Raw genomic sequence first — 17,697 nt, forward strand, 5'->3', positions numbered from 1 at the left:
GATTACTATGCAATGGTCCCGAGTTTGATTCTAGGTGTTAGTTTCAGGAAAATGTTAACGTTCCCTTGAAACGATGATGAGAAATGAGAAAACATCATAAACTTACTTGCTTGCGGATTGAAGCAGAGACCTCACACATCAGAAATAAGAGCTGAGTCACCATACTCGATTGAGAAGTTCAGTTTGTTGATTACTATGTCATGGTCCCGAGTTCGATTTTTGTGTTAGTTTAAGAAATGTTGAGTTTAACGTCCCCTTGAAACGATGATGAAAAAAATGATAGGAGGAAACATGAACTTACTTCGTTGTGGATTGAAGCGCTGAGCCGCCGTACTCCATTCAGTGCGAACAGTTTCGCGTATGAAAAGAAGACGAGCAGATTATGTTACATTACACATTTCAGTGCGAGCAGTTTATACTAGGTTTATGTTTCATATAGAAAGATAGAAGATCTGCGTTGTCATCTTTTTTACTTCGTGTGCAACTTTGACCTTGAAGAAAACCTTGTTGACTCAGTGCAAAGCATTGACGTATACACATAATCTTATTGTTTAGTTGGCTGTATTTAGAGATGAATCAGACATGTAAGGTTGCTGGTTCGAATCTAGTTGTGTTCGCTGTAACTCAGGGTCTGAGCGATACTTACCGAAATTTTTCCAGTGCTGCCAACACTATCAGAATGAATCGATTCATTTAGTCGGAGCAGTTTCGTGACGAAAACTGATTTTTGTTTTGCACACAAAAATTTTTCTGAAACAGAATTTTGTTTGTACATAAAAATTTTTCTGAAACAGAATTTTGTTTGTACATAAAAATTTTTCTGAAACAGTTTTTGTTTTGTACACACAAAAAAATTCTGAAACAGAATTTTGTTTTCGTACACAAAAAATTTTTCTGAAAACATTTTTTTTTCGTACACAAAAATTTTCTGAATCAGTTTTTTTTTCGTACACTAAAAATTTTCTGAAACAAAAATTTAGTTTGATTTTTTTTTTCGTAAAACATTGATTTATTTTACCGGTAAACTGATTCAGAAAAAGAAATTGAAATCGCAGTACAGGAAAAAGAATTTGATTTTAGGATGTGAAATAAAAAACACAGAATCATGTTTTTGTACATTTATTTTTAGCATGTGAAAATGAATACAGAATTTCTTTTTTCTTCAAAGGAAGACGTGTCCGTGACGGGTACAAATTCTGTAAAGAGAAAATAAAACATATGAATATACATGGTAATATTTATTTTGTTTCCTGTGAAAGAAGAAAAACAGATTATTAACATCGAACTAACTGATCAAGAGAGAGTGAGGTGAGAAAAGAAACGCAAATGTGACGTACCTGAATTCCTTTTTTTTTTCTCCACGGGTTTCTGCAAGGTGATGTCATCTGAGTTTTGTTTCCGCTGTGGCCTCGTTGAAGCATGTCCCGTGTTGCGTTGATTCTTTGCCCCGTCTTTGGGAGGTGATGTTGGTGGGATTAGGGGAAAATATGGCTGTTATTCTGTTCTGGCTTTTTTATACCCATAGGGCAATGTCTCGTATGTGTCTGGTATTAATCGGCGTTTTTTATAGTTGAAACTGTACTTCTTTTCTTCAGGTTTTGTGACAAGATGATGATCGTGGGTTCTGTAAATTTTGTGCGGCGTGCTAATGGAGATTTTTTCACTCGATTGATTTACGATCATTTGCTCCAGACTATTGAAATTTAACTTTTGACTTGCAGTATAATTGAGTGTGAATCCACGAATTTTGCATACATAACTGGTTGATTTCGTGTCGGGGTTGTAGATTTCCAAGGCGTACTGTTTTGGGCCACCAGACACGAATTTTTTAATGTATGCTTTTGGTCCAATTGATTCCAGTTCATTTGACATTGAACCAAGAAATACTTCTGGTTCTATTGTGGGCTGTGATGGTCGCTGCGTGAATATCACTGAATCTGTATCGAAATATAGCACTCTTTCTTGCAGCAGTTCTAAATATTTGTAGAGTTCCAGACGAGCTTGACACGTTGTAAATGCTCCAAGGACAACATTAGCATTGTGATTTTGTACTGGAACATCATCTTCATACTGCCAATAAAGGTATAACATCGAATCGTTAACAGGTAAAATTTGGTTGACTTTTATATCTGGAGCAGTTAATTTCTGATACAGTTCTTTGGGGTCGTTAATGATGGTCGTTTGGCTGAAATTGTCTCTTATAGCGAGTCGTCCCCAGAAGGCATTCAAACAGAGTTTTGCAAGACTACGACGTGCTGAATTTGTCATTATATTTGCTGCATCTAAAGTTATGCCTTCCCGTTGTTGTACCACTTGGATATACTGCTGCTTTTCTTCTTCGGTGACGCAATTGGCAGGCCAACCAGAAGCTTCCAGCTTAGATTTCAAAAATGTGTTAATGTATTCGCTGAATAATCCGCCAGTCTTGGTTTCTGGATCATATACGGTGATGTCGTAATCCCAAATTTCGTAAATTTCAATGACTTGATACCCAAGTTCAATGGCTTTTTGAATTTCATAGGACACCCACGTTCCTGTTAGACTTCGTTCACTGTCCGAATGTGTACATTCAGAATCTTGATTTAATGCTGTGGCACAGGCAGCACAAAGTGGAAACAACAACTTCTTATTTGAGCGAAATGGCAGTACTGGATGAAACACATTTCTGCTAGGCAAGATCTTCAACTTGACTAATCCGTTGACATCTTGAATGTCGGGCATTTCTGGATCTCCCTGTAGATATATTCGTGGATGCCCTATTGGATACCGTCCACATTTATTCACATAAGGATACAGGGAGACGATATCCAAGAATTTTATTTCTTCGCCTTCATTTTCATTTGCGACGTGGTACAATTTAATGGCATTAACACGGCCACCATAGAAGCTGTCTCTTGGATTTAATGGTGTCTTATTAGTATAAGGATGTGTGCTTAAAGAAGAGGCCAATGCTGGATTGGATTTTAACACTTGACGAAATTCACATTCCCACATTTCATGTACTTTATATCCCATGGATCGTAATAACTTCATTTTACGCTGTGTTCTCTCGTAGCGATAGTTCATTGTTTCTTCGGAGTTCTCATAAATGGGTTGATCACGGCCTGTAGGGACACATAGAGGACAGCCGTGGAATCTGCACCCTTCAAATTCATACACGTGTTTCTCTTTAGTGTCAGGATCTTTGTAGTAACCGTCCAGATGAAAACCAGCAACATAAACTTCTTTTCCTCTCGCAGCATGTTGAATTGAATGACCCTCTTTTTCTTCCATGTAGGCAAGCCACTGCAAAGCAATCCGTGACTGATTGTTTCTGTGACGATATCCACGTGCAGGGAGAATGCTAATAGTATTAGGTTTTAAGAAATTTCGTCGAAATACTAAATTGCACGCACTCGCCAAAGTGATAGCCTCCAGGAAAGGATTGACGTGAGTTTCTTGTTCAAAAGTGGTCATGAAAGATATACAAGCCATTCGAAGTACGTTGACGTCCTGGACACAATAGTTTACCAATTCTTCTTGGAAAATAAACGTATCGTTCTGGTGTTCGTTGTACCATGTCATGAATTTCTCTCGTTCATCCACTTTCATTTCATCTGCACCATAATAATGGATGTCCGGTAATTTTCCCACATACGTTTGATTTGCAGCAGTATTAAAAAAGTGTGGAAAATATCCTTTGGTCGCTGGTAAATGAAATGCCTTGGATAATTTACTTAAAGCCATTGGCATGAAATTTAAGGAGTCAATAAACGATAAGTGATTCACTTTCATGCTTAAAATTTTTGCTCCGTTCAAGATCAAAGTAGGTTTCAATTCATGTTCTTCCACTAAAGATTTAAGAATAAAATGACCATCATATCCCTTACAGTTATGTGCCAAAGATACAATAAGTTTGATGCTGGGTCGTGGTTGACGTAAATACGCAAGAAAGGCATTGATCGGATCATCTTGAAAAATATGTTCTCGCTGTCCACAAACTTCACACGGATGATGTATATCCTCATCTTGAACACAGTTGTAACATACTTGTTGGGCCACCAGTAAATTGGGCTTATGAATGAACGTGTCTTCATCGAAGAAAGTATCCTGTGTGGCTTCGATATCATAGAAGACAATCATAGCTTTCTTGGCATGTAACACTGATGGAACTCCATGTTTTAATTGAGTCGTATCAGGCTTCATGTAGCATTGGTGGGTAGACGTAACGTGTTTATGGCACACATTACAAAAATAATCAGTACAATCATGTTTTCTTTCCCCTGTATGGACAAACGAATAAATGCGTAGACATTTGGCACACTGTTTCACCATCTTGCATATTGGTTGGCCTTTATGGTATGGTACAGTCAGATGATTTGTATAGCATGTTTCACCATAAAATTCACGATTGCATTCTGGGCACTGCTTCTCCGTATTGGTCTTACTGCATGGCGGTTTCTGCAAACATTTCTCACACATGGCCGAACAGTTCTTGACGTGTGCATTACGATGATCATATTTTTTGTGGCATGCAGTACAGTAATAGCTGGTAGAAAAAACAGACGTTAATGATGTGATGATGTCATAATGAGAATTGATGCACATTAAATTGATTGGAATCTTGTCTTCGCCACCCGGTCCTTCATACAGAATATCTTCTCCGGAAAAGCTGGTGTATACGGTAAGTTTATAATTTGTCAAGTAGCGTTGCAATTGTCGCAATTCTTCCACGGATCCCCCATGATCTAAATTCACTGAGGATCGAGACAAAAGTTCAAGTACGTCTGGAATAACAACAAACTTGCGCTGTTTGCGATATTGATTGTACAGTTTCTGATTTGTATCTTTATATTTCTTTAGGCCAATAGCAATCACAATTGCATAAGCCAAGCATTTCTTGTCGGTGTTTTTTACTCGTAAAATGCCTTTCTTGCACTTTAATAATTCGTCGTTTGGTAAAAGACCTCGACGCACCAATCCAAATCCACGGGGCACATCCACATGATGAAAATGGACAATGAACGGTTCGTTCATGAGAAAACTATCGTTACTTTGAAGAATGCGATCAAAGGATGCCCATAAAGTCTCCAGTGTCAGATTACTTGCACGCCGGAAAGATAGATAAAACGGTTTGTTCTTCTCATCGTGGGATAAAATCGACAATCCAACCATCGATAATTCGTCGACATTTTCCAATAAGTAATCCAACATCTGTTGAAAGGAGGCCTGAACCCACTCCACAATATCTGTGTCACTAGTCGGAGCATTAATTTGAATTTCCAGCATTCGTCCTTCAAGATTAAAACGCCGATAATGTCTATTGAATTCTCGCAAGACAGTAAAGCCAGAAGTAGCCATATTCAAATAGGGAAAAAGGTAAGGTAAGCAGAAAAGGAATAGGCAAAGAAAAACAAATATCTAAAACGAAAAGAGAGAAAAAAAAAGCACGAATTAAAATTGAATTCAGAGATCACTACGTTATCAAAATGACTACACGATCAATCCTAAAAGAATGATCATATCTCAAATAGTTCTACTACTGAAACGTTTTATTGTCGTCAAACCCGGACCAACATCAACATGTAAATGACCTAAGTTTCTGTAGTGATAAAAAGAATGAATGAAATTGTTTTTCTAACTGTGCTGAAAGAATCATTGTAGTAAGCATTTTTCCTCTGACACTGAACTTTAAAACGTATGACGAACATGAAACGAAAACAAAATGTCATGCGCTTGCTTTTTTTTTTTTCGAGCTAAGACAAGAAAGACTCGAATTCGTTTCTCGGCGGGAGATCAGATCCCACATTAAACTGCAAGTCCACGTCTCACGTTGTAGGGAACAAATTCGTGCGTAGTTTCTTTGTTTACTTTCAGAAACTGAGCTAAGTGGTTAGCGTTACGCAACTCTGGCCCGGGTTCAACACCCAGTATGCGCTCAAATTCAACATTAAGCTGTATTCCTAGCACCCCACTACTGAAGGGACGCTAAACCAAAATCAACAATTTTCTCGTGCTTACTTCTAATGTGTGGGATTCCTAATTCGATCCCCGGTCAAGTAAGTGAGGGTTATTCTTCCATTTGCTAAATAATTCATGTTAAATAAAAACAGTGATAACAATGTTATCCTCATGCAAAAACACTCCATTGATATTAAGAAACGCGGTTGATACTTACCTCAAATTCAAGGAACGGAGTAAAGTCACGCTGTCACTAGAGGTACACCTACGTTCATTCAAGATCTTCGTGGAAGTAGGACTTGAAAATGAAATTAAGAATTTTATTTAGGTCTGAAACGTGTTCAACTATAAAGTGACAACACTATCAGCCAATCAGAAACGAGGAAATGAATCAATGACATCACGGAGAACCAATGAAAACACAGCTTTCATCATGAGCCGAAACGTGATGTAAGAAGCAATCTGATTGGTTGTGACATTATTCACGTTTTTTCTCCTTACACATCAATCGTTACGACATCTAGTATCGCAATTTTGATAATGACATCATACCGTTGACTCGTTAGTTTCTTACGACATTCAAATTACCACATCTAAAATGTGATTCATTTTTCTTAAACTTGATTGAAAAAATGTAACACTCATCGATATGTTACGAAACTGTCTTTGACATAAATGTAAAGTTGAGCTTTAAAAGTCCGTCAGCTGAGAAAAAATGCTGATGTAGTAAAAGCACATGCTGCAATTTCACAATAACAAGCTTCTATGCGTAACAACGAGCAGAAATGTGTAGTAATGTAACATAATCTGTTCATGTTCTTTTTTCATACGCAAAAATTGCTTGCACTGAATGGAGTACGGTGGCTCAGCGTTTTTTTTTCTGATGTGTGAGATCTCTGCTTCAATCCGCAAGCAAGTAAGTTTATGATGTTTTCTCATTTCTCATCATCGTTTCAAGGGAACGTTAACATTTTCCTGAAACTAACACCTAGAATCAAACTCGGGACCATTGCATAGTAATCAACACACGTGTACGATGGCTCAGCGATTGTCTCTAGTGTATGAGGTCACTGCTTCAATCCTCAGTCAAGTAAGTTCATGTTTCGTCCTATCATTTCTCACCGTTTTCGCGGGGACGTTAAATTCAACATTTCCAAGAATCAAACTCGGGACGATTCCAAGGTATCCATGTTCACCCCTAAAGCGGAACAAAAATGCCCCCTAAAAGGGAACGAGGTGGACCACTGTATCCATGTTCACCCCTAAAGCGGAACAAAATGGCTCCTAAAAGGGAACGAGGTGGACCACCCAAATTTATAGTAATATATATTAGGGTCCAGTACTATGATACCAAATGTTTAAATTTGGCAATTTCTAAAAACTTAAGGGGTGGGCCAAGGTATCATTCCCAAAATAAAAAAATTTCAAGGGGTGCACAAATGTATTTATGTCTTATAATAGGGGATGGATCCCTATACATGACCATATAACCATATAAGATAATAGGACCTCATTCATTGGAATAAATTAGGTCAAAAAACCAAACACGTGATACAACGTATTGCTTACCTTTATATTTTGGCAATTTTATACCCCTAAAAGGGAACGAGGTAGACCACCCAAATTTATAGTGATCTATATTAGGATTTTATACTATTATACCAAATGTTTAAATTGGGCGATTTCCAAAATTTAAGGGGTGGGCCAATGTACTCCTCCCAAATTTTTAAAGGGGTGCACAAATATACCCATGTCTTATGAAAGGTAATTGACCCTGTATATGCACATATATCCATATAGGGTAATAACACCTCATCAAAGGGGGGATAATAACACCTCATCCAAGAGGATAAATTAGGTCAAAAACCCCGAAATTTGAATTTTTGGCAATTTTTTTACCCATGAAAGGGAACGACATAGACACCCAATACTAGTAGAGGTACATACTATGGTCCTAGGCTACCATACCAAATTTTTAGATTTGGCAATTTCCAAAATGTAAGGGGGTTGGTCCTATGTACCCCTGCATCCCTTCGGTAGGTCTACCCATAAAGCCTAACACCACGTGACCCCATGACGTAATGCTAAGGTGTGCGCATGGGTGTATCAAAGGGAACAAAAATAAGGTAAGCTATATATACATCCTATAAGGTAAAAAGGAAATAACATTCTTCAAATTTATAACCATAAAAAGAAACAAATAAACTCATACGTGAAACTGCCCCATAAAGGCGGATCGTAAACTATGTAAACTAAAGGGGCCGGGGCGCAAAATTTCAGTGGCGTCACACTCCAGGGGCGCAAAAGTTAAAATCAAGTAACACAAAATAAGCTATACATACACCTGTACTTCATCATAAGGTAACAATCTCCAAAATTTTATACCGTAAAGGGAACAAAATCAACAACCTACCCCATAAAGGCGAACGGGGGTGTGGCCTAGGGGCGCTAAATTGAAAATATATACCGCAAAGTAAACTATACATACACCTATATTCCATTAAAAAGTAACGATCTCCAAAAATTTTATGCCGTAAAAGAAAACAAAATCAACCCCCCTCGGTAAAACTACCCCATAAAGACGTGGCCTAACACCACGTAACCCATAAAGGCGTGGCCTAACATCACGTAACCCAAAAAAAGGCATGGCCTAACATCACGTGACCCTATGACGTCATAACATGTAACCCCAAAATGGGCGCCGGGCGCCCGGGGCGCAAAATTTTGGCGGCGGCGGCGGGCTCCATGCTCCAGGGCCTAACATCACGTAACCCAAAAAGGCATGGCCTAACATCACGTGACCCTATGACGTCATAACATGTAACCCCAAAAATGGGCGCCGGGCGCCCGGGGCGCAAATTTTTGACGGCGGCGGCGGGCGCCACGCTCTAGGGGGCGGTAAAAATGGCCTCAAGTCCCGCGATTACTACTGCATGCAAACGTATTTAATGATTATTGTACTTTTCATGAACAAAATATTAAACTTGACAAATAATCAGGATGTGCATTTCGTAATGCACAACAATTATGTTATTGGTGGAAGTTTCAACGTACTATAACATTAACTAATGCATTTGCAAAGTTGTAAAAAGGAAATGATATGTTCTTGTAAATAAAAATACAAGATTTTAAATTGTAATTAAAAATTTTATTAAGCTATTCTACTTGTTTTTCTTTTTTCATTATATTGGTTACATGATTAAATACAATTTTATCATTTTGTTTAAGATTATTTTTTCTGAATAAATTTAAACATTCTTGAAAGCTTTTCTTTCGTACAATATGATGCAGAAAGTATAACACAAATTGTCCACACAAGATTGAATTATCATCTTGATATGCGGAACTATTTGTAAAATATATTTTACAATTTTTATTTAAAAAAGTTTTTATTTCTTTTGGAAATGGTAAAGCTAGGCTATCGAAATAGTACCCTCTTTGATTTTCATCAATGAATACACACACCCAATGTGTGCCACCTGAAGATGAATTGCTTAAATTTATAATAAGTCCAGCCGGTGGTTGTACAGTTTTTGGTATTTTATCAATAGGATATATGCCATGCACATTTGCACCGGTAAGTTTATCACGAAGTAACACTTTTATTAAATCATCCGTGTACATAACTTTTGTTTTTAAATTCACATCACTTCACTTCACTTCACTTTATACGCGTATATGTTGGAAGACCTAGTGGGGTATATGGAATATTCTCATAAAACGAAATAGCATGCTCATAATATTATTGACAGATTTTTTTATAACTTTTCCAATAACGATAAATGGTGCTAACGCATGAAAAATACTTTTAAGACACTTCATAGTATGATACCTTGCAACTCTAAATAATCAAGCAAAAACATTACAATATACAATGTTTAACACACTTTGTACCAGAAGGGCACATGTAATTCATATGTTTAGAAGTGACCTCCTATACTTCTTTTATTAAAATGATGTTTTTAAAAATTATTATCAGTATATATATTTCTATCTTTATCAATTTGAATTAAAGAATCAAACTGGGCATATACAATACATGTTATAGGTTCAGTTAAATTTTCAGAAAAGGAAACTTTAACATTTACAGGTGCATCACGCACAAGGTCCCACGTACAATCATCTAATGTTGCTGTAGGTGATAGAATAAACGCATAAAGAGTATAGCCGTGTGGATATTCTTCAGGAGTAATAGTATGTGCATTATCTTTATAATATAAACCAGTACCAGAAAACAGAGAATGGTAACTTAGAAGGTACAAATTGTTTTCAAAATTGGGGGTGAGGGGACTGGGAGGAAAAGATTTCGATCCAACTTGTAACTGCAGTTTGTTAACGTTAAAGTGTTGAAAATGAAATGGATTTAGTTCAGATTTTCCATTAAATGCCGAATTGGAAACAAATCCGATAACGAGACCTTTAGGTACGTTACCCAGAAAAATATTATCAACATTGTATGAATTAACGTTTGCAGGAATAGTATACGATCTTGTTTGAACTCTTGTAAGGGGATATTTTGTTGTTTCATGATTCGTATTAGTATTGATTTCCATTGCCAAATGAGGTGCAACATCAATGCGACGTATATGTAGAGTAACATCTTCAAGTTTTACTTTATAAGAAGTATTTACAGGTGACATTAAACAAAAAGCATCTTTACTGCGATGTAATTTTATACGAAGACCTACTTTATTTACAAGTGCTCTTGGTAATCCAGCAATATCTGTATACAAACGCCCATACATTTCAAACGATTTACTATTTTTAATATAATTAGCACGTTGTTGAAAACCTACATTAGCATTACCAATGGTATCAAATTGTTTAGCGGTATCTTTATACCACATACCTAATTTCAAATGTGTATCAGAAGCATCACGGGAATAATTTAATAATGTTTCGAGGTATGCACGATAAGGATAAAATCCTGATGAAGAAGTAATTAATTTATCATTTAATGAAATGTCAATTTGACTAAATAATGAATGTAGGAAATTATTTGTTGGTGCTACAACATCGGTGTCAGCTAATGCTGTGTCATCAGGTTTTGTAATTTTACAACGTACGTAAAGATAAAGATATGCAGTATGAATAAATTCTCCTGTTTCACCGGGAATAAAAAATTCAATAGGTCCATCAGAACCTAATGTTGAAATTGGTCGATATTCAGCATTAAAGCATGATTCAATTGCAGTTTGCGTCATTGGAGTACTAAATAAATCGAAATCGTTGGTACAGCATTCAATACTGCTTGAATTAAGTAGTGCCATTATGAAAATATATCTGTAACACGACTTATTTTTCTTTTTACTTTTCTTTTGCTTTTGTTAGTACGCTTACGTTTAGTTGGAGGCCCAAAACGAACGATTGCTGGAGCTTTACAGCTTGCGTGGCCGTCTCTTACCACTTCCACTTAATAACTGACCAACTTTGTTAACAGCTTTTGTCTTTAATGTTTCACCAGCTTCTTTTACACGTGCACGAACAGATTCTTTAAATGGTTTATCTTCTAATACATCACCCGCCACTTGTATTCCCGTTTGTAATGCCTGTCGACCTAAAGTTTTTGCACCCTGTTTAAGAAATGGTAATGCAAAACGAAATAATCCTTGGAAGAAACTACCTATACCATGTCCCCGTTGATATACAGGTCCTGAAAAGTATGGGATACCATGTCCGTAATGTCTTCTAAATTTCATTCTGAATAAAATTAATTAATTAATTAATTTTTATTAGGAGAGCGCTTAAAATGAAGTGTAACACTTAGTGTACCAGAACGAAATGGCAAATTTCGTCCTGCATGATCTTTTAATAGTATTTCAATACTGTTAAATGAAAACTTTGCAAGTGGTAGATAATGAATATCTTGAAATGTTATTGTTTCCACTTTACCATATTTAACATCTGATATTGTTGCAATACGTAATAAAGGGGCTTTTGTATCAAATAAAAAACTGATATTGTATAATATCAGTGTAAATAAATATTTGATGTGGGTAACCAATATCAACATACGGTTGTTTAATTCCACGTCTATAGAAAACAAGATCTTTATGTTTACGAAGTCCTAATTGTAATGCTAATGTTGGTGATAATAATGCTCCTTCAACACGATTAGTACAATCTACTTGTACAATATTTGATACAGAAAATTTATGTCTTTTGTTATTTTATTTAATTCATCAACGATATGATGTGCGGAGTGGTAATATCCACTGACAATTTTACTTTTTTGTGCTTCTTCATTTTTTATTTTATACCATATGACATTTTCTCCATCGTTAACATTATAACATGTTAAAGGAACATGCAATTCACTTAATCCTACATACCAATCGGTTTCTGATAACTGAATATTATTTTTTAGTTGATTTATAAAATGTAGTAGGATATACATCAGTACTACCGTTTGATACAAGTGTAATGTAAAAACTATCATCTATACTTTCAGAAATCATTTTCGTTTAAACTGAAGTGTCAAGTTTGAAGTTCCAAATTCAAATGGCAATTTTAAACCGTGCTCATCTTTTAAGTCTACTTCAATTGTGTTAAAATAAGATTTTACAACTTTAGCGTATTGTGGTGTGTGAAATAGAAAACATTTTACATTTCCATGCTCAGTATTATATGCACTAACTTTACGAAGTAATGGTCCAATATCTTCTTGTTGCTTTACAATATCAACACAAACATTAAGAATGTTTGGTATATTGTAATCTAAATTGCATAAAAAGTTTGCACGTGTTATTTGTGGTACTTCTACATTAGCAGGTTTCAGAAAAACAATATCTGTAAACGCAGTTGTATTTTCATTTATATATCCAAGTAAATGTTGTAATCCATGTGTCATTCGAATGACAAAAAATCTTTTAATTTTAAAGAATGTTTAATTCCAACTTCGTTTTTATTTTTATAATATTTTAACAAGCGCAAGTGTTCAGGAATCATATCTAAAATGGATGTAATAGAAGTATAGTATCCTGGTGTAATATTAATGTTTGCAATTTCAACTTCATCATTAATGACGGCTTCTATTTCAATTTTTTCATTTTGACGAACATTATAAAAACTAAAAGGTGCATTAAATGGGTTAATGCAACATACCATTCTCCCTCACTTAAGTGAATAGGTTCTGCTAGCTTTACTATAAATGAAGAAGTTGTATTATTACTAAAAATTTCAGTACTAGCATTTGAAGGAAGAGTAACATAGAAATCATGTTTTATCATTGAACTCATTTTGAAGACTGAACAGAAATTGTCTTAATCCATGAATTCATACTTGACGGATATCCTAACCATTTTACATACATCATACCTTTCTTTCGTTTTAATACTTTTTCGATTAAATATGTCTTGTTTGAATTCACATTTATTTTTTGTAATTCTTGTGTATAAAATATACCTTTAATTTCTTCATCATTCCAATCTTTTAATTTATATGTAATAGGATTTGTCGGAATACATTTATCAACGATAAAAATTTCTTGAGACCATTTTGGTAAATATCCTTTTTCTAACTTATGTTTATATTTACTTACCCGTACATAATCACCCGGATGAAATTTACATGATATTTTCTTTTTATTCATTTTATCACCGTACAATGTATTCCAAACTTGATCAACATTAGAATGACTCACATCTGCAGGTGCCATTTTAATACTACTATGATACGTATGATTATAATTTTTTACAATTTGCTCTAACAAATCTATATAACGATATGTATTCTTAGCAGTAAAATAACGATACAATTTTTCTTTTAGTGTTTTATAAATCGTTCTGCTAATGCACATTTAATTTCTGAATGTACACTATAATGATTAATTTCATATTCTTTAAATATTCGTTTTACATAACGATTATAAAATTCTGTACCTAAATCAGTTTGTACATTAAACACAGGAAGTTTAAAATTTTTTAAAATTTTTTCTGATTGCTTTTGCCATTTCAGCACCTGTTTTTGTTTTTAAGGGAACACAATACGCGTACCGAGAAAAAATATCTATACAACATAATATATACTTATAATTTTTGTTATACTTTGCAATATTTTGCATATCTGCTAAATCCATTTGTAATGTTTCATTTGGCGCACTAACATAATATTGTTTACGTTCAAACATTTTACGTGCTGGTGCATGTAATGTATACGCATCTTGAGATGCTAACCAATCTTTAATTTTCTTTTTCGATAAATTTGTTTTTCTTTGTAGTGTTTTAATACTTGATAAAGAAGCAGGATTCGTATAATCATAATATAATTTTGACAATTTTACCATGTTTTACATTTTATAATCTTTCCAATTTTTAAATATATTTGCTACGATTGTTGGACTTTTTGATTTTTTAACTTTGGTATGTGATTTAACTATAGGTGTAGAAATAAATTCCCGTGGTACATTAATATCATCTAATAAACTTTTAAATTCATGAATACCTATGGGATTTCTAGAATATTTACGTGTACGAACAACATCATTTACTAAATCGATAATATTAGATCCTGGTATTATTTTTCCTTGAATACGTACTGTTCCCGTTTGATCCCAATGAATTTTATCAGAACTTGTTAACTGTTTTAATAATAGATCTGTTTTACTTCGTTGTGTTTTCGGTACTGAATGTAAAATGTCCGATACCATGGGTAAAATAGAATTATTTTTTTCTTCAGCTGATGATGTTTCACTAATACGTAATGTGATAGGATTTTGTGAAACAGATGAAGTATAATTTAAATACTGTTGTAATGCTTGCTGATACAATTTCCATTTTTCATCAACACTAAGATTACAACGTTGTAAAATATTATTCATTTCTTCATCTAAACGTGACTGATGTGAATCTATTGATTTTATATTTGCATGCGTTTGTTGCATTGCGTTTTCAGGAACTAATATCATTTTACGAAATTCCGACATAGTTATCTTCCAAACAAACTACTTGCTACTGCACCAAGTAATGGTCCTAAGATTAATGGTAAAAACGCACCACCTTTTTGTAATAAAATTTTCCTTTTCTTATTAACTGCTGTACGTTGTGCAGATAAAGCACGCAAGATCTTTTTATGTCTACGTAAACGTTGCTTCTGACGCGAATTCAATGGAATATTTCCTTTTATTATGTTTTTAGCAACTTGTGAAATAGTACGTATTAAATCACCAGATGCATGTCGTATAATTTGTTTTCGCTTTGCGCTTTTGCATTTGCACAAAGCACGGAGAGTATCAATGTGTTGTTTCACCTTCAACATCTTGAACTAAACTAAACGTAAACGAATGAATTACTGTCTTTTACATTTGCATATACATGCAATGTTTCATCAGGAAAAATATTTGTACGTAATCGTAATGCATCATTTGTTTTCTGAGTTAAGTCAAATAACAAATAAGTGTGAGGTTCACGTGTTACATCTTCGAAGACATTCACAACTTGTTTACTATATCGTGGCATAATTTGTCTTGCTAAATATTGTATTTGTAATTTATCACGAGAATTTTTAAATACTATGATATAATGTGCATTTAAACTTATATCACGAGCATGTTTTCCTTTTGGAAATAAATTTTGAATAATAAATATTACTGTTAATTTTTTATGATGTGCATATTTTGTAAATAAGTTTGCAACATCACCATTGGTTTCAGACATTAAGTCATCTAATATTAATAGTGAATTTTCTTGTATTTCAAAATTATTCATGTCTGGAATTCCTTCTATAAAACGAATTTGTGCACTTGCATCCAAATTTGGAATGACTGCACTGTAACACCATACAATTACATTAAATTTCATAGTAAACATTTGATCGCGTTCATTTAATAAACGATTTACAAAACATGTTTTACCTGCACGTGAAGGACCAGCAATTAAAATGGTTGATGGATGTTGAAACTTTAACATCTTGTATTAAAATGAATGCACACAACAGATACCATACTTTATATATATACAATCATTCACACACTCACTCACACAATTAACAAAATAAATTAAAAATAAATTAAGAATAAGTTAAAAAATAAATATTAAAACTTGAAATGACTAGAATCACAGCTTAGCTGTTGTTATGAGTATACTTTGGTCTACAATTTATGAGTTTGCACAGCAAACGATGGAATAAAGAAATAAATAGTGATAGTCTACTAATGTTCTGTTAAAAATAAATAAATAAATAAATAAAATCAATCACTTATAAGCCAAGCTAAATTATTCTACAAAACCATGAGGTAAACTTAGAGTTTTTGGTATCGGTCCGTTATTTTGTATATTGTCAATTCGTTTTCGTTTTTTGTTTACCTCTTGGTGTGTTTTCGTCTCATTACGTGAAAAGATTTTGAAACCATGTTTTCGCACGAAACTATTTGGATTATCTATAACGGTTGAATTAATTTCTCCTGTTACTAATCTATAAAAACTCTCAAAGTTTATTCTTTGAGAGGTCCTATCATTTAGTGAAATTCCCCGAATTTTGTGAATATAACGACATTCCCCTGAGGCATTTTTAAGCCTCATACTATAATTTTTTGGCCCTAACCCTATAAACGTCACAAACTCCCACCCTTGTTCTATTTCATTAGTCAAATCACCCAAATAGTTTCCAAGCTTCAACGGAGGTTCACTATCTTTTTTACACGTAAACATAATACTGTCTGTATCACAATAAATTATGTCATTAGGTCCTACAGTCACAAGTAAATCATATAATTGTAGCCTTGCCCATGAGGTAAAAAACCAGCAAGTATGACGTTGGAAAATTCCAGAGGTACATTCTCTGTTTCCAGGTCTTTATATGTGAGAATGAGATGATCTTCACCAATTGGAATAACACTATGAACCTCATACCGCGGTGTGGTAAGGTACCTATGAAACTCTGTCCCACTATCAACAATCACACACTGCGTCATATCTGTACGCTGCCCCCATTTTCCGTATAAGGAATTAAGGTACAACTTGTCTAAGTCTAGGGTTCGACCTAATATTATCTTTATTTAATCTTATGCCTTCATGAGCATAATAATCGTCAACGTATTTTTGCTTGTCTTCTTCAGTTTTACACCAAGCAGGATAGCCTGAGGCTCCCTGCTTCATTTGAAGAAACGTATTCACATAGTCCCGGAATAAACTAGGTGAATTCAGATCTTCAGAACCCATTAGTTCGAATTCCCAAATTTCATAAATTTTGACGATCTTATAACCGTTTGCAAGAGCACGGTGAAGCTCTGGTGTACAAAATTTTCCAGTTAATGCACGTTCAGAATTACTATGTGTGCAATTGTCATTAGTTTCTTCTTCCATACATAGCCTGCAAAGTCCGAAAAGTAAACGGCCTTGCGCTACGTACGGCAAAACAGGAAAAAAGAGTTGTTTTGGAGCCAATACGGTACATTTTACAATCCCATGAATTTTTTCCACATCTGGGAAAACAGGCCCCTTATGTACCTTAGGTGGTCCCACCGGAAGAGGTTTCCTTGCCATTACCCATGGATATAACGATGTGATATCAAAATATTTTATTTCTTCATCGTCCGCACAATTTACATATGAACGGAAAACTGTTCGTCCACCGTTGTAGCAACTCTTAGGAATAAGAAAGTCGTCGGTAGCACTGCAATGTTCTTTAAGGAACTTTTGCAAGTCTACATCTGTGCGTACTTTATCATCCCAAGAGCACTCCCATATCTCATACAAATTCATTTTGAGAATTTTTGTGAAATATTTTCGACGGATTTCCGTGTGTTCATACCTTTTTTCA

At 34.7% G+C, this 17,697-nt stretch overlaps 1 protein-coding gene across 1 annotated transcript; it reads right to left on the bottom strand.

The window, feature by feature from the left end:
• Positions 1-1,148: 1,148 nt before the first annotated feature.
• LOC145674820 (uncharacterized) lies at positions 1,149-3,623 on the bottom strand. The gene is made up of 2 exons (XM_081745040.1): positions 1,338-3,623; positions 1,149-1,196 (listed from the first exon to the last, which is right to left on the bottom strand). The coding sequence occupies exon 1, from the start codon at positions 3,589-3,591 to the stop codon at positions 1,495-1,497; it is 2,097 nt and encodes a 698-aa protein (XP_081601166.1). The 5' UTR covers positions 3,592-3,623; the 3' UTR covers positions 1,149-1,196; positions 1,338-1,494.
• Positions 3,624-17,697: the final 14,074 nt, after the last annotated feature.

Source organism: Thermobia domestica, chromosome 18 (genome assembly GCF_964235325.1).
Source record: "Thermobia domestica chromosome 18, izTheDome1.hap1.1, whole genome shotgun sequence".
NCBI classification, from domain to species: Eukaryota; Metazoa; Arthropoda; class Insecta; order Zygentoma; family Lepismatidae; genus Thermobia; species Thermobia domestica.

What these genes read in the sequence shown, in the direction of transcription:
- LOC145674820 (XM_081745040.1), bottom strand. Translation starts at nt 3,591, where the DNA reads ATGAAAGTGGATGAACGAGAGAAATTCATGACATGGTACAACGAACAC.